The 25190-nt window shown below is 31.5% G+C and overlaps 1 protein-coding gene across 1 annotated transcript; it reads right to left on the bottom strand.

Moving 5' to 3' along the window:
* Nucleotides 1–365: 365 nt before the first annotated feature.
* On the bottom strand, nt 366–24168 carry LOC148607169 (tectonic-like complex member MKS1). Its single transcript, XM_088545438.1, has 18 exons — nt 24031–24168; nt 20209–20362; nt 19193–19272; nt 17868–17937; nt 15400–15509; nt 14714–14845; nt 12976–13106; nt 12499–12544; nt 11483–11576; nt 10925–10967; nt 9742–9804; nt 8931–9001; nt 7730–7808; nt 5271–5557; nt 4105–4187; nt 3362–3421; nt 1184–1221; nt 366–744 (listed from the first exon to the last, which is right to left on the bottom strand). Exons 1-18 carry the CDS (start codon nt 24105–24107, stop codon nt 644–646), a joined length of 1719 nt encoding a protein of 572 aa, XP_088401564.1. The 5' UTR covers nt 24108–24168; the 3' UTR covers nt 366–643.
* Nucleotides 24169–25190: the final 1022 nt, after the last annotated feature.

The raw sequence follows: 25190 nt of genomic DNA on the forward strand, positions 1-25190 counted from the left end.
TTGGCTATTAATCACTGGAACAGGCACTTCATCCTTAGATTAGTTAGTGCCCCCCCTTTTCTTAATTCTGGATCAGCCACCTGATATACTTAGGTATCATTCCACTGCAGTATTAGTAATACTGCAAATTTAGGTTCATTCAGGTCATTTGATCCTATGCTATCTTCACTCAATAAAAACTGTCATTTTGTTTACATTTCATAAGAATGGAACTGCAACCTTTCAAAGAAATCATCAAATTACATTCTTTTTAACATTTTTTTCAAATTGTTCTTCAAGCTGATTCTCTATTGCTTACAGCATATACAATAATGAAGTTCAGGTGATAGGGTCGGTCTTCGTTTAGAAGTATGACAAATGGCAGATAAACTTCCTAAAGTAGTTTATTGGACGATTGAGAAGAAGATTTACAATATCTCTGGCAATGTCTCACAAAAGTTTAAATCTTCTTTTTAAATGTCCAGTTAACTATCTAGAGAGTTTCATCAGGTGATTGTTATTTCATCAATGGATGACTAACTTTATCCTCTGAACTGCATCAATGAATGCGCTATAAAAAATAACAATTATTCCATTTGACAAATTCAGTCATAAAAACCAGCTGCCGATCATGATCCTGACTACCACTCATTTAGCACATGACCTAAGCAGTTGATTCGACAGATCTTCCTGTTGTTTTAGTTAACTCTCTTTCTGCATTCTCTCTAGCTTGCATCATTCTCTGGCGAGCTTTCTTGAATGCATCTGTAAATGATTTAACTTCACATTTAGTTAATTCATACAATTCTCTTTCCTGTACTATTAGCAGGCCCTATGTATAAAAATCACTTCTGACCTTTTAATGAAGTTTGAAAATTCATCAAAATTATATTTAAAACTTAGTGGAGAGATATCATTCTAAATCTTTGTTTGCTTAATTGATTGATGTATTCCATACAATTTTCTTATTACAACATCTTGGTCGATTTCACAAAAAAATTGTGAGATTCTATGGAATTTAAGAATATACTCAGACTTACAAAGCCATGTTTTGAAATATTTTTTTTTATAATTTTATGGCACTGGGGCCAGGTTCAATGACAGATAGAAGGACAAGCAGACAAAAGGATGAACAAACTGATTCCAGAATACATGTACCACTTATTTTTAGTGGGAGAGTTTAAATTATCATTAATGAACTTACCCAGCACAGAAGTTATATTAGCTTGCACTGCATTCACTCTGAAATGAATAGGATAAATAAACATGAAATGATAGTATTCACACTTAAATAAAAGGAAAAATACTATAATAATAAAGTGTAAGTCTCCGAAAGAAACAGGCAAAATGGGAAAAATCAGAACCATGCATGACAAAGACCCACTGATCTGATAGTATAATTTCACTCAAGGATGATTTCTCTTTTTGAAAAGACCACTATCTGTTCTATGCATTACTGGATTTTTTTCAGTAATTTTTCAATAGAAAGTTAGAAAAGGAGGTTTTTAACAGTCATCTGCCCTTGAAATGTTAATTTTCAGTGCATTCAATGAAATTATAACTCAGTTCACCAAAATTATACAGAAAATCTTGTCATTTTTTTTTATTCTGATGGGGCATATTGTCAAATTAATCTTTCAAAATGGTGTTTTTTTTTATACCATATTTCACTCACTGCCTGATTTTTGCAGAGACTGATACTTCAGAAATAATAATCTTCCAGTATATGGTACATTTATTTTTAAAATCTTAAATCAAATGCATCTACTTAAAAAAAAGGTTTGAAACATTGACACGTACATTTTTTAATATGAATCAAAATCCTCCTTACAAAAAAAGGGATCTCCTACTCCTTACCATTTCAATCTTAAACTTTAATCCAGTTTCCTGATCAATATCATAAGCGACCCTAGGATCACTAAAAAATATAGACTCAGGTCACCAGTAATGGATATGCACAATAAGTGAGTAAATTGCCACTTATGAAATAAAATAAAAACAAAGATAAAATTATCTAAATTAACTTAATTATTGTGCATTGTACAGAAAAATGATAAAAATAATTATTGGAACATATTTTTTGGTAAATTTGAATACAGAACGTAATAAGTAAACAAAAAAATGTCATATTCACTCAGCCAATCAAAAGACAGAAGACGTTACTGGTGACCCGGGGTTATGTTTTAGAGAAACGTGTGGAACGAAAATATTACCCGGACTTCCAGGTTTTCTTAAACTCAAGTTTAAATCATACATATTATTCAGAAAAATATCAAGCAATTTAAAATTGGTGTTAATACAATACAGTTTTGGCCTATGAGAGATGGAGATATTAGTACTCATATAACAATTGGTTTTGTTGGTAATGTACCACTTTAGAGTTATCAGTGATGTCTTGACATACAAGAATATGGTAAAATTCCTAGTACATTAGAACTAATAATTCAAACACTCACCTCCCAATTGTGTATGTCATTTCTAATTGAGGAATTTTGAAGCATTCATGTTTTTAATACACCTTCCAAATTCAAAAATTGTTTTCTTCAAAACAGTATATATACACGTAATATGATTTAAAGGATTTGCCTATGAGTGACAGAGCTATTTGTACTCAAATTACATTAAATTTTTTGATAATGCACCTTTATGTTGTTATATCGCTGAGATTGACCAACGGGAATATGCAAGACTTCCTATACATAAAGCATGATATGTGTCTGTGTTATAATTTCAAACAATCACATTCAAACTACATATGTTACTTTCCAAAAAATGATTTTGAGCCATTATGTTTTGACACAGGATCTACATATGTAACTTCCCATAGAAAGATTTTAAGCCATTATGTTTCGACACAGGATCTACATATGTAACTTCCCACAAAAATATTTTGAACCATTTGTGTTTCGATGGAGAATCTACATATATAACTTCCCAAAGAAAGATTTTGAGCCATTTGTGTTTCGACAGAGGATCTACATATGTAACTTCCCACAGAAAGATTTTGAGCCAAATATGTTTTGACAAAGGAACTACATATGTAACTCCCCACAAAAAGATTTTGAGCCACTTATGTTTCAACACAGGATCTACATATGTTACTTCCTAAAAACAGATTTTGAGCCATTTATGTTTTGACACAGGATCTACATATGTTACTTCCAACAGAAAGATTTTGAGCGATTTGTGTTTAGACAGAGGATCTACATATGTAACTTCCCAAAGAAAGATTTTGAGCCATTTATGTTTTGACACTGGATCTACATGTGTAAATTCCCAAAGAAAGATTTTTAACCATTTATGTTTTGACAGAGGATCTATATATGTAGGCCTTCACTGACACTCCGTCTTATAGTTCACTGTTAGTTGAATATGTGCTTACCCTAAATTATCCAGTAGAGATCCAAGCGACTTTTTCTGAGATTTCTTTTCCATAAATGCTCTGTGAAAAAACAAAAACAAAATTATCATAATGTACCTTTAATGTTTTCTACTCTAACTACAACAATAAAATCATTGACAACTCGTGTAACTTTTTCAGAAAAACAGAGACTTGGAAGGCCACTAATGCATTTCTCAAGCCAGGACCTTGAATGGTATAAAGATGAACACTTTTTAAAGCTTTCTAATATTCTAGTTATGTAAGGCCAATTGAAATGCTATGAAATATCTGATAAGAAATAAAAAATAAAAAAATGAAAAAAAAAAAAAAAAAATACTCCCACCCATCCCATATTTTTGGTGAAGGTTGGAAGAGAGTCTACCATTTAAGTCTACTTGACCTCAAAGAAAGAAACAAACAATTTTGTTTTGTGTCCTTTTCTCTATAAAATACATGTTAGATACTTTTATCATTGATACCAACTTCTGTGGTTCCCTAAAATGTAGTGAACTTTATTATAAATTTCAGGCAATCATAGTTTTGTGTGTGTTGCATGCAAATGCATGTGTTTTCTATGTAGGTTATATCTTTTAACAGCAAAAATTTATTTATAAAAGATGACTTAAAACAAAATTTGTGGTTGTATTGACAGACAAGATATAATAAAAATATTGAGACACATTACGATCAGCCAATATATCCCCAAAATTCAAACAGACAGACACAATTTAACCTGTACTCACCTAGCCTGCATTATTACATTGAGGTTAACCTTGACCTCTCCAGTGGTTTCTGTACGGAATCCATATTTACTTAAGCGACTTCCCTAAAAATACATTTAAAAAAAAATAATTCAGAGTGCTTTTCTCAATTGAGCTGACTTTTTAAAATCTAAAAACATGTTTCAGACAGGAGTGAAAAAATATACCATAACTAATAATATTGTTTGTTTTTCAACATAAAAGAATCAAGACTGCAATCCATTCACTTTTTTAAACATATGCTGATAATTTTTTGTGTCTCAAAGTCATTATGAAGGTTTGCAGTGTCTTATATTTGGAATTGACATCAACAAGTGTATTATTGGTTTACATGATTGTTTTTAGGACTTCTTCTTCCTTGGGGAAAAAAAAAGAATCTATAGTTAAGGTATGAGAGGTTATTTTTGAAAACTTTACTCAAAGAAAATCCCTGTATAATATTAATAAAAATGTCTTCACCTAATATTTACTCTTCCAAAAGCTATTTGAACCTTAGATTAATTATATCAGAATATTTTCATGTTATTATCAAAATTTTCTATTTTCATTTCGGTATCAATTTGAAACATAAATCTAGCTATATGAAACTATCAGCTTTTACAAACCTCATATTTACGCAATATTATATATGAATATTTGTCAATTTATTTCATTGTTATATTTGAGATATCTATAACTGAAACTGCTTCATAAACATCCAAAGGCTGGTTGATGTGTGGATAAGGTTTCAAATTAAAAAAAAATGATTAAGTAATAAATGCTACTTGTCATTTTGTCATGTATGTTATAGATATATCAGACTGCACATTAAAATAAAATTCTATTCTATATCATTAAATTATGCAAATAGTGTTACTAGCAGCATTTGTATTACCAGTTTACTGTATAGCTGGTCATTTGTTTGTAGATATGATTTTGACTTACATATAATTTATTTGTGAGGTTATAAGCAAAAGTGCAAAAACAAAATTTTACATCCTGAATGCATTCAAATAACAGTTGCAAGGCACTTAAAGTCAAAACCTCTAAAATTCAGTATCCTCCTTCTTAAAACAAATCAAATAATTCAGCATGTGCTACAATTACCAACTTTATAGTATTAACACTTTTCTAGTTGTGTAAAAATATACTTAAAGCTGGCACAGTACCTGGAAAGTAGATGGAATAGCTGTGTATGTCTGATCCTCCAACTCTGGTGAGTTATTCCCCCCTCCCCCGATGAAGGTTTCACAGAGAAATTTAATGATATCTTTATCTGATTCAGTGTTCCTTCCTCTCCAAGTGAATTTTTTTCTTGAATAACCCTGACCATTATATATAAACATACCTGGTCTGTTTGGTACAGTTACATATGTGTAACCCTCAGTACGGAATCTTTTAAAGGAATCTAAGGATAATATCTCTATCAGAATCAGTGGAAAATGTGGAGGTTCATCTGAATAGGAAAACAAAAAGTATTATATAAACTGGTTTAATAGTAAAAAATTAGGACATTAATTGTACATTTAGTGATAACCAGCCGTGTAATGGTGAAATTAGGGGGGTGAAAATATTCAAAATGGACTAACTCTAAAACCACCTATCAATTTTTTTTTGCTGAAAATTAAACTTAATCAGTATTTTATGGTACTTAACAACTGCTCAATTTTTTTTAAAAAATCATTGATCCATTCTTGGGTTATCCTCCAAAAACAGTAGATGGTTGGACAGACAGAAGGACAGACAAGGAAATTTTGTTTGGCAAGGTATAAAATGAGATATGCCTGGTCACACATACTGTAAATGAATTAATTTTTGCGGTTTCTAATTTTCAAGGATTCCGTCAAATGAACGTATCAATATTAATAGAGTTAAAAAATGATTAGCAATATACAGTGTTAAATATCAATTTCCTGGATACTATTTTTCATGCTTTCTGTTCACTTTAAAAGTAGTGAAAATTGGTAAGCTATGAAAACAAATACATTTACTGTACATCAAAATCCACACATATATATGCACTCACATGAAATGAATATTCTTATTTGAATAGATTCAAATTAAGCATCATCCATTCTTGCATTATAAGTGCTTTTACCATAATGTACATAATTACATTGAATTGTACATTCTACAGTTTTGAGAATGCTGTAAAATTCTAGTTATCAGTACTACTTATTGAGAATGAATGAGAATTGAACATAATAATTAACATGTTATCAGTATGTGCATTCTAATAACTGTTAATGTCCTATTGATTGCGGGGTACCAACTTTTGTAGTTATCATGAGAAGGCCAAACCACGAAATTTGGTTCCAATCCAAAAGAAGATTTCCATTAAGGTGTATAATTGAAAACCTGAAAAGCACGAATTCAAAAATCCAAAAACTAGTGTTTCTAACCTTATCCACGAAAATTGGTATCCACGAATAAAAGTACTTTCACAGTAATATATAAAAATGCACATTCAACATACATGCACAGTGTGAATGGTTACACTACCGACAAAAATGTATTTATGTAATGCAAATTTGATGATGTATTTATGTAATGTAAATTTGATAATGTATTTATATAATGCAAATTTGATAATGTATTTACGTAATGCAAATTTGATAATGTACTTATGTAATGCAAATTTGATAATGTATTTACGTAATGTAAATTTGATAATGTATTTATATAATGCAAATTTGATAATGTATTTATGTAATGCAAATTTGATAATGTATTTATGTAATGTAAATTTGATAATGTATTTATGTAATGCAAATTTGATAATGCAAACTGAAAAATGCCCTTTATGTATGAATGGATCATACAATAAATGCTGGTATGTTAAAAAAGTTCTAAATAATCTCCTTATTGTGCCTGTTTTTATCAATAATAAGAACTCTGCCATAAACTTATAAATGTATGTTCTACAGTGCCAACTGGTTATCAAAAAGTCCTTATCTTCAATTTGTATTTATATGACTTTAAATAAACATAAGTACTGGTACAAGTATTTATTGGCAAAAATTTCTCAGACTGTTGTTGTTATTGTTATAATACTTTTATTAACTTGCTAGTGATGTTACCATGCCAAGAATAATTTTATCAGAAGGTCAACATTATTGAAAGGGAATCAAGGGACCCAGGATTGGAACAGTAATCAAAAGAATAAAATTCAAGGATAATGACTAGACAGGGAAAATAGACACACAAAACAAAGAACATAAAATAACAAAAATTACAAATACAAACCAAACCCGAACTCAGCTAAAAAACTGGGAGCATGGACCAGGTGCACTGGTAGGGTAAGTGTCCTCTGCATTTCTAGAAACACCCGCCGAGTTGCTCATAAAAAAAGAGTCTTATTTGCAATTGGAAAGCAGCTGATTGCAATATTGCTTTAGTTATGAACATTAAAATGGCTCAGAATTAAAACTTGAATGCAATAATACGAAAAAAAAATGAAGACTTGTTATAAGGAAATAGTTCTAAAAAAACAACAAAAAAAACATGGAAAGCATTTTTGCTGTTTTATAAAACTGTTATGGTCAAAACATTCAATTATGGAGACACACTGCTTGTATAAAATTAATATTACAAGAACTGATAGTTGTTTTAATAATGCAATACATACCCTTTTCATCTTCATTTACAGAATCATTTTTGTAGAATAGTTCAAAGTTAAATGGAAAACTGAAATGGGCAACATCATCCTAAAAAGAAAATATAAAATAATTTGAAAAAGACAAATCAAAATTGTCACTATATTTAACACCTACATGTATGAATATATTTAAATATGTACATAAAATAAGTTCTAGAAGAACTAGACACTGTTATTAATTTGTTGTTTATTCCAAGATCCTGTACAGAATATTATAAATGTTCGTTAACAGCGTCTTGTACCAGTCTATGGAACAATTTACCTGAAAAAGTCAGAAACTGTAATATGTTGAGGTATTTTAAAAAATCTTATTAAGAAGAGTATTTTTCAATATAGGTATAAATATAGTAAACATTCATGACGTCACAAGGTCCCCCCCCTTTCGGGGAGAACAATCTACCATGAAGAGAAGGCCAGTGGCCATGGGATTGAATAATATTTTTCAAATTTCATAATTTGAAAGATATTTCATTTTTGCACTTCAGAATATGCCAGTTCTTCATTTTGCTATTCATAATTTTTTTGACAGCACTTCAAACAGTAGTGGGGGCTATGGTAAAAATTTAGCACATTTTCACACTGTATGTAAACAAGCCATGGTAATGGCCAAAAAAATGCCGCATGACCCTATGTTTCGAAAGTTGCAAAAGATAACTTGGCTTATGAACCTAAAAGAAAGATACATAAAACTGCTTGATTTCTAAAGGTTTATCCACATGGGACATCACTTAAAATATGGGTTTACAATGGAAGCAATGGAAGTTTTTTTACTGAATTTATTCCTACAGAGTTATTATTGTCAGTTGAAATGTTTGTATAAAAACCCATAATATCATTTTTATTGTATTTTTATGATGTGTATATGTATCATAATACAGGACCACTATGTAAACTAGTATAATGTATTAATATATGTGTTAATCCAGTCTAAATAGAGGCTTCTAAATGTATTATAATTATTATTATTATTATTGTTGTTACTATAATCTTCCACTTTGCAAGTGGGGGTATAATAATTAGCTTAAAAAGAGGAAAAGAAAATGGGTTTCTATTGTAAACTTTAAAAACTATATGATTTTCTCTATTTCCTAAGTAACTTGATTGCATATCAACTCTAATGAAAATTTGAAAATTTCTTTTATTTACTGGTAATATTTCTTTGAAAACTTACCCGACCTTCGACCTTTGTGGCACATGTCTGTGTAACCCATGACAACTGTTCATGTTTTTCTGCTTGCCAATCTGTTAAATCACAGAAGAGATAAAAAGGTAAAAAAAATTTTATCAAAAATATCTACAAATAAACCACAGGGATGAAATTTGAAGAAAAAAAGGGGATGTGAAAATTGGCAGATGGTAAGTAAATAAACAGTACAATGAAAATCATAAAGGACAAATCAAGGGTTTGAAAGGTCTGAAATTTGTAAACCCAATCAGGTCACACTACTGCTACTGTCACTGGTAAAATTCTTTGCTTTAATATTACATTAGTTAGGACAAGTATAGACACAACATTTTGACAATTTAAGGGGGTAGACCTAGAGTAAGGGACATAACTCTTGAAATCAAAGATATGTTTGTATCATATTCAATTTCACCAAAGTCTATCAAGCTTTTATTTGAAACAGAATGAAATCAATCTTTTTTACTTTGGTGCTTACATGAGATTGATATAATATGCAGAATACAAATGTTCTTATGATTTACAAGATTTATGTCCCTTACCCTAGGTCTACCTCCTTAAAAACCGTGATGTGAAACTCCTAACCAACATCAAAACAAAACAAAAAAACTGGACGTGAATACACATTTGGAAAGCTGTTTTTCTGTACAATGTTTCAAACTATTAAAATAAGATGTATTGAAATTTTAGTCTATATAACATTTGAAAAATAAACATCACATACATACAAACAAACAGACTGACAGCAATTAATCTTAACATCCCTAAATGCCTAAAGGTTAGTTCTATATATACTTACGTTTTGGAAGGTCAACAAAGAAATGACAGTATAGGTTATCATACTCAAAATTCTTGGCAGATTCTACAAAGAATAAAAATCATATAGTACTACGACATACATTTGTAGATGCTTGACATGTAAAAGCCAAATTTTGACATATAATACAATTCTGAACATAAATCCAAAAATCCAATCCAAGCACAGAAAATAAGGAAAATGCAATGTGTGGCATCCCCTCATGATAAAAACATTTGAGTGTACAACCTTGACCCTTCACATATATTGAATCCTAAGCTTTTCTTAAGATAGATAATTAAACTACTTTAGAAAATATATAAAGACAATTTAAGTAAGGTTGGGAGGATGTAGCAGACAGATAAAAGGTGCTATAACAAACTTTATAGCTGATATTTCTTTAAAAAAAAATAGGGCATCTAATGGGACATTAAATAATACCACAATGTTGCAAAATAATTTTGGGGGTAAAAATAACATAATATGGTCATAAATTAAATGTAAATAATTGGATCAAAGTGAAATTTGAACTTCATTGAAGTTTGGAAGAAAGAACCTTCAATATATTCTAAGTTATCATCTATGAACCATCGCGGGAAGGGCAGACACGAACAAACACACATTTTTGGAGGGCATCAAATAATACCTTGTCACTTGGTATGTATTAACATAAATTCTAATATGACGTCTTCATATCATCAAACAGTATATGTCGGTACAACCCAACCTTTAGCACCTATGCACTGTCTCTTTTCTTTCGCTGTCACTTCGAGACAAAGATCATTAAAAACATTTACACGATGATTTAACGGCTGAGAGGATATCTAATTGAAATCATTATATAAATAAACAAGATGGTTTACTTGGATATGTGGTTTATTTCTTAATTAAATCCAACTTCCACAGGAAGGATGTTAAACGGAACAGTCATTATTTTGGCTACACCTAGGAAAATTTTTGTCACAAAAACGACCATATTTGTCATATTAGAAAAGAAATAATTTCTTCTGGGGGTAGATTTATACTCATTTTAACATGGGCTTGGCATTTATACTCTCATATAACACCTCACTGTCGCTCACTGTTAAATAATCAAATATAAATGATAAAATGAGTACAAATCTACCCTCTCCAAGAGTCATTTCTTGAGTAAGTAAAACAATGTTACTTAGAATTGATGACTCACCAATTTCTCCATAGACTAGCAATCTGAGTACATTAGGTGCTGGCTGAAAATATTAAAAAACACATGTTGAACCAAGTTTTAAATCACATGTAGGCAGCTGGCATGCAGAAATGTTTCCAATTGTTTTTTTTTGAAATATGAAAAACCATATATTAAGAATGTACAAATATATTAACAGTAAGATAATACAAAAAATAAGGAATTAGGTGATTCCTTGCAACGTAATGGTGAAAAAACAGGGGTGGCAAAAGTTCAAAATGAATTAACTCAAAAACTGTATTACTGATTTTGCTGAAAATTAAACATGACCTGTATGCTATAATACTGTGCAAAGTTTAAAAAAAAATATTGATATATTCTAACGTTATCATCTGCAAACTGCTGGGGATGAACAGATACATGTTTTGGAGACTTTCAAATTGTACCTCTCCCTAGAAGAACATTATCACTGTTCTTTTTCACCACTATGCACATTGCCATCCTTGCTCTTGCCATGCAAGTTCATACAATCAAATTATTCTAACAGAGAATTATCAAAACAAATTTATCAATGCATACCATTTCAAATTCATCTCCTACACAAGCCTGTAGAAAGTCTTTATGTCTGTTGTAGACTTCTCTGTACATCTTCATCTCCTTATCTTGTTCTTGTCTTAATAAGAAAAAAGACGTTTTTCATATCAATTGCCATGTTATCTTACATTACATGTAATCAGGACAAACATGATATTGCCTGGTCATTATGCTCAGAATACCCCCACTCATACAGGAAGTTGAAATCAGGGAGCAACCAAAATCAACACAGACCTCATTTATATGAAGCTCTCACAAAATATAAAATCAATCCATTCATAGGGAGCCAAGATAATTGTTACAAAAATTTGGACGACAAAAAGATTCTATTCACTAACAGTCAAGTTTACCCTAAGACAACTTAAGGAGGTAGACCTAGGGTAAATGACACAACTCTTAGAAATCATTGGAATGTTTGTATTCAGCATTTTAAATCAATCTTGTGTAAGCATCAAAGTAACTTGGACTGATTTCATTATGTTTCAAATGAAAACTTGATAGGCTTTGGTGAAATTGAATATAATACAAACATATCACTGATTTCAAGAGTTATGTCCATTACCCTAGGTCTACCTCCTTAAGAAATGCTTGTTTGTGGCCCTTTTGTTGCTCCTCGTTCTTAATTGCCTATGGTCAAAACCCCTAACTTAATCCCAGCCTTCCCTAAGTGATATGGTGCCTAGTAGTACAGTTTCATCATAGTTATATGAATTTTAGTATAAAAAAATGTAAAGAAATAGAACATTTAAAAATTTTAAAATACCTTTTCTAAATCTTTTAATAGGTTATTTCTCTTTTTTTTTTTTAACTAAAAATCATATGACTGTGCTTTCATAAAAGTGCTAACACTAATACTTATGTTACTGTCTGGAAACCAAATTAATTACAGATGCCTAACATGAACGCTGATGACAGCATGATACTACAATATTACCCTTAACTCTTTGCAGCCATGTAAAATGAATTATAAATTACATGGAATTAACCTGGCATAATTTTACCTGTTCATCAGCTTGGATGCATGTTCTATTGTGTACTCATACACCTCTGAAAAATAAATAAAGTAAAAAGAGGATACATGGAATGTGTCATAGAGGCAATAACAAAATTGTGAAAAATAAGCAAAAAGCAGTCTACTGGCTTTAAATACCCACATTTCCTTATCAATTTTGATATCTATTATGGCAACCAAAATGAACACACCTGTATTTGTACAGGTTTTTTGTCATCATCGTATGATGTGCTATACTAATTTATTGTGTATTTCTTAGATTAAATTCAATAAATAACAGAGTAGTGATTAGCAAAACCTGGATGTCACTAGCCGTATATATTCAACAAAATCAAAAAAGAAAGACAAAACAAAAAAAACATTACAATAAAGCACGAAAAGGGCAAATAAAAATATGGACTAACAGAAGTTTATTGGCTTAAATGAACACTGAAAGTTACAGCAATGTGTTGCTCTAATTATTAACCTTTTCCAAAACTAGAGGTCTCTTTAATATAAGGTTTTCTCCCCCTGGTGAAGTCTGGTCTCATACACAGCACACCATTAGGATCTAATGACACAATGGCTAATATCACTTCATCATCTAAAGTACCAGCTCTGAAAAAAATTTAGAAAGTAATGTAATATCAGTTGTTGTAAAAGTGATGATTCGGAAACTCAGGGTTATCATTTTTCATTTACTATAGTTGTAGTAATGGTGCCAGAATTTTTCATTCACAAGAATTTCGATTTATCAATACTTTTACTACCAATAGGGAAAATGAAATGGAAGTCTTGATTCCCCAACTGAGTATCATATATTCAACTTCCACTCACAACAAGGGAACAACCATTTGATTTTTAGTGGGGGGGGGGGGGGGCTAGGATCAAATTTTTCATCCTGGATATATTTTTTGAAGACTAGCCTGACCTTTTATTGTTGTTTCCAACCTGTCCTGGATTTTTTTCAACAGATGCATCCTGTCTTTTTTTTACCTGAATGGTCATCCTGGATTTTTTTTATACCATATGCTACATGTACCATCTTACCTTTATTCTCAAATTTTATCCTAGCCCCCCCCCTCTTAAAAATCAAATGGTTGCTCCGTACGTATTACTGATGTACAAAGGAATGCTTTTTAAATGTGTGTGAAACACAGGTCCATGCACTGCATTAAAATCTTGCTTCATCATTTGCAGTGATCATTTTCCCAGAATTATAGACAAATTTGTAGAATTTTTTATATGTAAATAATTGCCCATGTCCATGATTTATGTGTCCAACAAAATTTCTTTTTTTCCTCCTACCATGAAAATAAATGAAACCACAGTGTGTAGTGAAGTTGCATGTATTGTAGTGCTCAGAATACCCCACTCATACAGGGAGTTGATATTGAAGAGCAACCAAAATCACTTGCAGTATATGACTCATCTATATGAAGCCATACACAAAATTTTAAACCAATCCTTCCAAAGTAAAATTCATTTATTTGAAGGGTTGATTCCAAGCTCTTTATACATTTCTTCCTGGTGAGTTATGCATTTCTTAATAATAATTCAAATATTGTTGCAAATTAATAAAATTGAAATACACAGTCATGATAAGATTACTGATAAACAAAATGGGTTTGAAGTAGTGATACTATTTGGTTACGCTTCTCAATAGTTGTTTTTCATATTTACAGAATGCAAGCCATTTTAGCAAGTTTTTTCAAAGGGATGTAATTCTACAACACCCAACAACCTGGCTGGTGGTGTCATTGGGGAAAGGAAGAACAGTTAATATTTTTCTTTGAAACTTAAACTATTAACACTTCAGTAAGTAGTTAAATTGTTTGAAATCAACTATTCAAAAGTAACCAAGTACTTACCACACTACAATAAATCAAATATTTTAATTTGAAGTCTACTGCTGTCTATTGCTCCAATAAGACAGTAAACCAGTCCGTCAGGTAGGAAGGCTATTTCCCTATGCCCAAAATTTAAAAAAACAAAGTCAAAATCTGGAAAATGAAAAAGGTCTATTAGTCCTAAGTCTCATGTTTTTGCCTTGTCAATTCTATACTCTACAGCGGAAATGTAATTTTCATGTGTAAAATTGACAAAAAATGGCAAATAATGTCCTAGCACCCCCTTTTCTCTAAGAATCCTGGCTTTGCACCACTCCTTTTCAAGGTGTCTGGATCTGCCCCTTCTCTACACGGTACCTTTGACCTCTCACTGACCTTTCTCTAGGACTCAGGTCACCCATGATGTACATGACTTGTGATGGTGCCTCCATTATATGGTTCTTGTTGCGTAGATCTTCTGATGGCTTGTCATCAACTATATTGACTTTTGGCACAAATCCTGAGTTTCTGAAATTGGAAAGATTTTAAAACACAACTACAATTGTCTGTCAGAGTTTAATATATCTATGTTCCTTTGTGCATCATTTACAAAAATGTACCTTCCCTTCACAGTTACACCTTCCATAAGCATAAATAAATGATTTAATGTAGAAAATCTTATCTTTTAACCAAAAAATAAAAAAATAAAAAAAAATTAGTGAGTCAATTGGTAAACAGGAAGTAGATAAGTGAGGAAACCAAGAAGGGGACACATGGTACATTACAAGTCATTATGCAAAAGCAATACATCAAAATATCTTAGCATTCTCTTCAATAGAAGCTGAAAATATGTTATAGAATGATGGACACATGTAAAACAGAAAACCCCTGCTCTGTACTTTTTTAAATGATATGATAGCAAAGCACAGTGCTTAAATGGTTTAAGGAGAACTGTAGACTTACTCTTCTGATATCTTGTATAAGATTTAATCTACAATATCCACTTCAATTTGTATAAAAAAAACATGTCAGCTATGCCTGGATACCAACCCATGCCTGAACTAGTACATGTTTAAATATACCTCTGTCGACTTTGTTTTCCACCACCAATTCTCCTCCGTCTAAGGTGAGCCATTTTTTCAGCAAGAACTGTTGGTTTTTCTGCTGGTGAATTGGTCATGTCAAACACATTCTAAAAAGAAATTTCAAATACCTAAGAACAAATTTGTTCTTTATAAAAAATCACTACAATTATACATATTTCTATAGGACAGATGAATAGGAAATTGGTAAGACTGGAAGTGAATACATGTACAATGTACAATGTTCATGTAAAATATTGTCAGGGTAAAAACTTGTATTTAAACAAGCAAAGTTCCATGTAAAATGATAGAAAAACTGTGCAATATTGTTGGAATTTTAAATTGAGATATTTTGGTTGTGGTTTTATTTTAGTTTATTTGTCGCCTCCTTTAAAAGTGCCAAAATATAACATATGCAAGTACTTAGAATGCCAATATATATTGGTGTATTATTATTGAGCTTAGGACAAACGATATGGAAATAAAATGCTTAAATAAAATGACCCCTGTTAACCTTACAAAAAAAGGTCATTACATGTATTTATCATTATCTATGGCAAGCCAAAGTGGACAAAAATGAGCATTTTCTAATATTACAAAGTGGATTTCTTATATCACAAACACTTTTTTAATATTAAAAATTCAATTGAATTGAAAATATCCCAGTTTACGGTAATATTCAATTACAAAACGGACTGGTTGGTATATGTATATCATGCATTTAAAAAATAATTCATTAATCAACTAGTACTGTAAATGATGTTGAACCTGGTTTTTACAAAAAAATATACTTTTAACTGGATTTTAATGCAAGCTACATACAGACACTCAGTGATACAAATATTTCAATTCATATCAACAGACCTGAATATACTAATTCAATAACTGAACAGACACTTGGAAGTAAATTTGCAGTAAAAAAGGAATCAAAATGCTAAAATCAGAAATGAAAAAAGCAAAATTTTGCTTTAAAGTGGAAGAAAATCAGTTCTGCACCAATATTATCTTTCATCATTCCAATTTTTCTGATTATGACAGGAGTATATAACCGAGTGCACTTTCAGATAAGTCATTGATTACACATGTAAATGTGGCACACATGAGAATCACATGGTTTGCATCATATGATTATCATATGAATCGAGCACCATATAATATCATATATGGCACATTTGGCTGTGTAGACTAAACTTACACTAGATCTTTTAATCTCTATGTTCTCACCCTTGTACTTACTCTACCAGTGCAGGGGCAGATCCAGACACTTTCGAAAGGAGGGGTGCCAGCCAGGATACTTCAGAAAAAAGGGGGTGCTATATTTTTGGTCAATTTTACACACGAAAAGGAAACCTCCTTGCACCCTCCCTCTCCCAGGATCAGCCACTGCAGTATACAAGGTCCTTTTTCCCAGCTTTTAGTGTACCAGTAGCCTCAATGGCTCATTTTTTTCTTTTCAGTTATTGTGTATATTCTTTAAATTGTATTTATTTTTTGTTATTTATAGTGTTTTGTCTATTTTTAGCCACTAAAATCATACACAGTAAACCAAAATGTATAAATGTCTTTCTCATCTGAAGTAGTGCTGTTATTATAGGCAGGGATGAAGTCAACAAAGTGGAATATGGTAAAATAGGAAGTAAATATAAAGTAATAAGTGAGACAAAAAATCATGTCTGTATAGGAATAAAATTTTCTCCCATGCAAAAGTGGTTACATAAAAGTAACTTATATTTCAAAATCCTAGTTAAAACCCTGCATTTCAGTTCATATAATCAAAATTTGTTTTATCAGGTATATCTGTTAACGCTGCCATATTAGGGGGAACACTCCCACAACAATCAATAATAAATCAAGAATCTCCTAAATATAAGTGTATGTGTTTGGTTAAAAATACTATATTTTCGATAAAAAAATACGAAATAATTGTTTTTGTTTGTTAGGGTTTAACGTCCGAGCAGCAATATTTCTGCTATATTCAGACGATACGAAATAATTGAATTTTAACATAAAACATATTTGCTTTTATGGTCAATGGGGGATAATCCTAACATGAGACAATGCTAATGGGGGAGGGAGGAGAATCCCTATATGAGACAGTGCTCAAATGGGAATGGGCAGAATCTCAATATCAGACAGTGCTAATGGGTGAGAATCCCAACATGAGACCGTGATAATGGGGGAGGGGAATTCCAACATGAGACAGTGCTAATGGGGGGAATCCCCACATGCGACAGTGCTAATGGGGGAGTATCCCAACATGAGATAATGCTAAAAGGGGAAGAATCCCTACAAGACACAGTGCAAATGGGGGAGAATCCCCACATGAGACAATGTCAACAATGGGGGAGAATTTTCCACATAATCTGTTCCAAAGGTTAACATGAATGATCAAGATTTGTAGACTTTAAAACAGTATAAACATTCAGAACCAAAAAGTAAAATATTTCTCACATTGAACCATTGCTCACCTCATCAGCTTGTGAGAAGTTGTCATGATCTACATATGTAAAGATTCTGTTGTTCTGAGTTCCTCTAGATCTGAAGGGAAAAAAAATTTATAAATGAAAGCTGATTGTTCATATTCACATGTGGCAGCACAATATGTAATTCACAATGTTGCAACACATGTTTTCTCATGTGAGTACTTCTGTACATATAACATACAATATAAAATAAAAGACATTTAATAAAAAAAAACATATCATGAAATGTAAAGATAACAGTGATCTCCCCTAAGCAATGCTGCATCACATTACCCAGATGCAGGGCCTAATCAAGAAGGAGAAATGTAAAGATAACAGTGATCTCCCCTGCATCACATTACCCAGATGCAGGGCCTAATCTAGAAGAAGAAATGTAAAGATAACAGTGATCTGCCCTGCATCACATTACCCAGATGCAGGGCCTAATCTAGGAGAAATGAGCAAAATCTTCTCCTTGTTTGTGCTCACTTCTTCCATCTGTCTTCTTGCCTTCATAAAGCTGAAATATTGCTGCTCGGGCCTTAAACCCCAACAATCAATCAATCAATCCTTTTGTCTTTGACATAGAAAAGTTTTTGTTATAGATCACAAGGACAAAAATGTCAATTTTTTTATTTTTCAAATAGAATTTACCAAAATCTCCTTATCATTGATTTCTAGATTATGCCCTGCAGATGGTATTTTTTTAACAGGATGCTGTCTTGAAAGAACTTCATATAGGCTCCAATACAATTGTGATGCTTTAATTTTTACATGCAATAATGCTGTATTAAAATTCAGGGATTACCAAGAGGCTATTCGTAAATATTAAGGAAAAAAACACTGATGTATATGTATATATATAATTTGCTGAATATGTTTTCCATGAAAGGCATTGTGTATTTAATTATTTTGAACTAAATTGTATTTTAATTTGGTTTTATGTTCATACATGTATAAACATTCAATATCAGCTAGAAACATGTTTTCTCAATATGTTTTAAAACACATGTTGCAATTTTTCCTATGTTTGCATCCAATTTTCGTATAGAATGAAAAATCATATTTTTAAACTACATGTAAAAGAGTGTTTTCTTAGATAATAAGTAACTGCCAACTTTTAGCAGATCTAATATTCAAGTTTTTATACTTTAAATTTGTAATACATATAACTTTTGTTTCGTCTTGTATAATAAAGAAACAAATAAAAAATGTTGACAAATAATTCATTTTTTAGCAATAATACTATGTATAAAAGTAAAAGACAGGAGGAGGATCAAATATCTTCGAGACAATGACCTTTGACTCTAACCAAGTGTTATATTCCTTACAGTATGGCAGTGACTTCTTCATGGTATTTCTTCTCCAATCCATCAAAATTGTTGTTTACTTTATACATCTCAATCTCTCTCTGTAAAAAAATTGATACACATGTACACGAGTATAAAAAGGTAATTTGTCATACAGATGTATAAAAAGGTGTAATTTGTCATACTGATGTATAAAAGGTGTAATTTGTCATACTGATGTATAAAAGGTGTAATTTGTCATATTGATGTATTAAATGTAATTTGTCATATTGATGTATTAAAGGTAATTTGTCATATTGATGTATAAAAAGGTAACTGGTCATATTGAGTATAAAAAAGGTAATTGGACACATTGATTTTTTATTAAGTCTAAGGAACCTAAAATATTTTTGCAGGCCCTGACACTTCAAAGCTTCAGAAAACTTTTTCCGATTCTTCTCCATTGCCATTGGAATTATTCCAAAAAAATATGAACATGTTGAAATAATCTGATAAAAAAATCAGCTCTTATTACACACTACACTGCCTTAAGTGTAGCATTCATAACAACCAATTCTCATCAAATTGATGTTGAAATAAAATAGTTATCAACTGACTTATAAAATGTACACGAAGAAGAGATTTTTAGGCTTTCCAAAACAGCAATCTCCATGGTTAGCTTAAAAAAAAAAGATTATTTTGTATATTTCTACTGGTCAAATAGGAAATAAACAACATACTTTTTCCTTGATTTTCAAAAAAGTCATTAGCCAACTAGCTTGCAAGAACTAAAAGTGGCTGTTTATAGATAAATAAGCATACATGTAGCTGGTCAGAATAAATAACTCAAGATAAATTATGAACTCTACTTAAAACCTATAGCACTACCAGTGCTCTGTATCATTATGAATTATAACCAACTTTAATTGCAAACAGCACAAAGTTTTAATATTTAAGCATGGAAATAAATGACTAATGTACTAATGATTTCTTCAAATGGATTTTCAAGTAATGTGCGTTTGGTACATGTAGATGTTACTTTAAATAAACAAATCCACCTGGCTGAATATTTTCTGTTGCCATGATATAATGATTTCTTCTGAATCTTTCTGTATCTCACTAGCCATGTTGTGCATATTGACATTCTGTTCTTCATCTTCATCACCTGCTGACGGCACGATGTTGGATGATGTTACTCTATTCAACAGTACACTACAAAGAAGATATATATGTACAAAATAAATAATTACAGAAATTCTTAATTCAAAAATTTTATACTTTCCTATATTGGCAATTTTTATGAATTTTCCATAATTCATACTGCCTAATAATTTCTTATCTTTGGCCACTGCCATGATATCAAAAAGTACATGTATCGACAAATTCCAAACAAAATACAATTTTGAATGTCTCAACAGAACATCACATCTCGCTGTGTTGCTTGCTGTGATATTTTGTTTTGACTTCAAAACAGATTATGTCCTGTGTCTATGGACAAAGCTTTAAATGACATATAAATGTGCATGTTACCTTAGAAATTTTCATATTTTTTTTTGGGGGGGGGTGAATGAAAACCAAGAGTTTGCACACAGCATTGTGTTCAAGATAACCCAAATCCTTATTTTGGAAAACCAAACTTGCAACTATAATGAATAATATGATTTTTGGCTATGCACATGATGAACAGAGATCAATGTGCACCCTCAAATTGCTTTGTTAAAACACACTTGGACTGCTGTCATATCTTTGTTTATCGTGCACCACCATGTGGCCATGGGTAAAGTCTATTCAGTTAGGAGAATATGCTTTCTCGGGAAGCTTAATACATTTCAACACAGTCAATAATTTCCAAGTTATTATTATAAAAAGAAATAAATATAAAATTGTATCCATCCACGTATGAAAAAATAAAACAACATCTTTGCACTTGCACATCGTCAACTCAGGTGGTGACTCAATTCCGTCAGGATATTTTTTGGCCATTCATAGCTCTGGTCTTACATATGTACATTCTACATATATACGACTTTGCTGATGCTCCGTCCAAATATGTGTCTTTAAAAGTGTTAGAAATCTCTTGATTTCTTTCTCTCTTCTCTGGTATGTGTAATTCAATGTAAAAGTTAGAAATAAGGATGAAATGATTAATCGCAAATTTGATGTAACATGATATTTTAAGTCACTATCTGATATGATACATCTGACGGAGGGTTTGATAGGGTACAAATGTACGTTACAGGTCTAAAATAACCTTTTTATAAAGTGTTCATATCACAACTCATACCTTATGCCACAGCTTGCCGAAACTGCGAGACTTTTTGTATCGTGCTAGAACACTACTAAATAAGTAGGCTTCTGGAACAGGGTTATGTTGCTACAAGATTGACGTCATCACTACAGAAGTTTTATTGTTGTCATCATGAACTCATGGATCGTTATGGTGTATCCATCTGCACCATGAAAACTGATTTATTCAACAGGTCATAGTTTTCTTTCCTCGTTTGTCTACCCCGGACTTGACATTTTATGAGCAACTCGGCGGGTGTTTCTATAAAAACAGAGGACGCTTACCCTACCGGTGCACCTGGTCCATACTCCCAGTTTTTAGTGGAGTGCGAGTTGCTCATTTGCTTTTGTTACTTTGTATGTATGATTTTAGTTACTATATGTTCTTTGTTGTGTATGTCTGTTTTCCATGTCTGGTCTTTGTCCCTGGATTACGTTCTTTTGATTACTGCTATAACCTTGGTTCCCTTGATTACTCTTTCAAACAGTATTGATGAAATTACTTTGCAAATTATAAAGCAGAACATGTCTTGTGAGGAATCTCCATTAATCTTTGTTAAGATCAAAGTTATAGACTCAATCAAAGAACGGAACTGGACTACAAAATTCATCACTTTTTTTTTAATTCAAAATTTAAGAAAATATAATGGACAACATGCTGTCGTGTATCGTATTGTCACCCTTGTAAAATGTATCACGATATGAATTGTATCATGAAGTACATTTGTAGGTGTGTCGTTACAGCCCTAGATGAAAAGTGTTTCCTTTGATATGTTTTACATTGTTATTAATGTAATACTAATCAGCTTTGGTTCTGATAAAAAAATCATTATTACTATGTCAATGAAATCTAAGACTTTCTGCCCATGGGGCTATGGGAAAAGATAAGATTAAGTCCTATATGAAGAAACCCCAACATTAATATGATGTCAATGGTGGAAGTAATGTACAAATGTACATGTAATTGATGAAACTTTCTTCTTTAATAAATTGTTGATTTTTTTATTTTTTTGAACATGCTCTAATCTGGCTATTTAAATAGTCAAACTGGTTTCAAATCAACAACTTTCACAATTACTTTTGTTACAGAAAAGTTTTACAATAATACTGAGGTCAACCTGGGTTAACAGGCATAAGATCAGGAGACATTGCAATCAGAGCCAAGGGAACAAAGAATTCTTAGATGATACATACATCATAGGAGCATTTCAGATATTTTTATTTTTGGAAACGTATTTCTACATACATGTAACTATTACTATTCTTATACTCCTCAAATTCGATATACTTTCTTTATCTAGTTTAAAACCGTAATTGGCATAAACCAGTTTCTACCAGGTTCAACGTTAATGGTGGAAGTGAAGGTATTGCCAACACATTTTGCAACTAGTCTTGAGGAATTTCATTTTTGCATTGTAATAGTATGTATATATTCTGACACATATATGCTAATGAAAGGTGAAAGGTACAGAGTGACTAACAGGTCTTCATCAATGCTTTTGCAGGTGAATTTTGTGTCTTCATGTTTAGTTCACACATTTCCCTTGAACAGTTAATAGCGAGCACCGTGAAGCAGTGTGAGCTCTACAGTTATTACATATTTTGTCTCAATTTTCCTTAAGGTTCCCCAACATACTAAAGAAAAAAAGTCATGTCCTGGAAGTAACAGAAAGTAACTGTCCTTATGGAGAAAATTCATCGCTTCCTTAAACTGAACAAATAAAACTACATAGGTTAAGATTTGGATTCACTAAAAATAAATTCATCTTTTCTGATAGTTTAGAGTCTTTCTCTATTTTTTTTAATAATTAAAAGAAGTGAATATGATATTTTTAAAGAGTTCGGGAAACATGTGGATGTAGGTACGTGTATCTTCGCTGTTCAATTGTCACTATTGTCCAGAACCTAACCTGCCTTTGAAAAAAATATAACTTTGATTATATTATCCAAATCGAAGCATAGCTTTTCTAAGATAGGAAAGGCAATCATTTTTTTTGTTTGGAATTTCCAGGTATTGTCTGCATTTTGTTTACATCACATGATATATGTAAAAGATTCCCACCATCTATGAAAAACTGTAATATTTCCTGTATCTCTACAGATTGAGCTGACGGGCCAAAACTGAAAAGGATGTTGCCAGAGATGCCTTTGAGGGATAAAATATGTAAAGCATTGCGAAGTGCTGTAAAGTTATTGACTATTTTGAGAGCAAGGGAAAAGGGGGTATGTGGTAGAAGTTTTGGGGAAAAATTTTTTTCAAGTTATTCATTTATTGAAAAAAAAACTCTCCCATTAATTAACAAGGCAGATTTTCAAATAAAATCATTGACTTTGCTTGCTGCTTAGATATAAACAAAAATATTGCATTTGCGACACAAATATTTTCATCTGATTACCCCATATTAATTGGAAATGGTAGCTTATGTGAGTGGCTGTTCATAAACATGTTGATATGTATAATAACATAACATTGATAAGCGCAGTGCGATCTCCGCCTCTAGTTCTACTCAAAAACAAGTACTGGACAAAATGTTTGTAGCTGAGAATTGTTTGCTTGGTGCATTGGTTTGCATGGAGTTATTTTCGATGCATACTTGAACTTAAGATTTTTCACAGGATCCTTAGACCGGTAATATGCAGCTCCAAAATCAGGTTCATACAGGTCGGCCATGGCCAAAATATTTTTAAATGTGTAGAAAATGTTTATCAATTGAGCGTCGGAGGGCTGCCTTTCAAACGCTCAATTGATTTGTTTACTATATCACGAAATAAGAGACCAAAGTTCGGATGCGACTTAGAAAAAAAAATCCGGAAATTTAAAATCTCACCGTTGTACAAATGTACTTACAAATGCACCCAATAACAGTGATTGCTAGATGTATTAAGTAAAATAAGACATCAATTTACCTAGAATAGAATTACAATCATAACAATAACAACCTAGTTTTTTTATTGTATAGACAAGCAGATGGTGCTTACCCTACCGGTACACCCGGTCTATGCTCCCAGTTAAAGGTGGAGTCCGAGTTGCTCATTTACTGTTGTTACTTTGTGCTTACTTTTTCTGTTATTATATGTTCTTTGTTGTTTGTGTCTGTTTTCCGTGTCTGGTCTTTGTCCGTGGATTACAGTTTTGATTTCCGCTAGGGTCTTGGTTCCCTTGATAACTCTTAAGACTCAGATTTAAACTTAACTAAACTAAACCATGCAAATAAAAAATAAAACAAACGAACGAACAAACAAAAAAACAAATACACAAACAAACGAAAATCACAAACAAACAATTAACAACAAACAAACAGGCAAGCAAAAAAAAAACAAAAAAACAAAAAAAACAAAAACAAAAAACAAAAAGAAAAATACGTGATATAGCAGCCGTGTACGTACGCTTTTTAAATGCATGCGAGAAAATGGCAGCCGTGGTAATTAGAATTGTAAAAAGATGATAATTTCATTATAGTAAGACGTATGCACTGAATAGGATTACACGTAATGTGCACCAAATGATTTATAAGTATTTATAATTCAATTATAAATATTAATAAATGAATTTTAAATACTTATAATTATGTATAAATATTAATAAATAGGCATTTTTGTCCACTTTGGTATGCCATATATATTTTCATGCCAGTCTCAACGACGCCGGCCTATCATAGTACTTTTGGGTATAAAAAAGGGAATCGACCTACTTTCATATTCAATTGCGCTTTAAAACTTATATAGTTATAGAATTATGTAAATTTGTGTGCGG

Source organism: Perna viridis, chromosome 9, assembly GCF_037379345.1.
Source record: "Perna viridis isolate PV_CMFRI_1.1 ecotype Kerala chromosome 9, ASM3737934v1, whole genome shotgun sequence".
Taxonomy (NCBI): domain Eukaryota; kingdom Metazoa; phylum Mollusca; class Bivalvia; order Mytilida; family Mytilidae; genus Perna; species Perna viridis.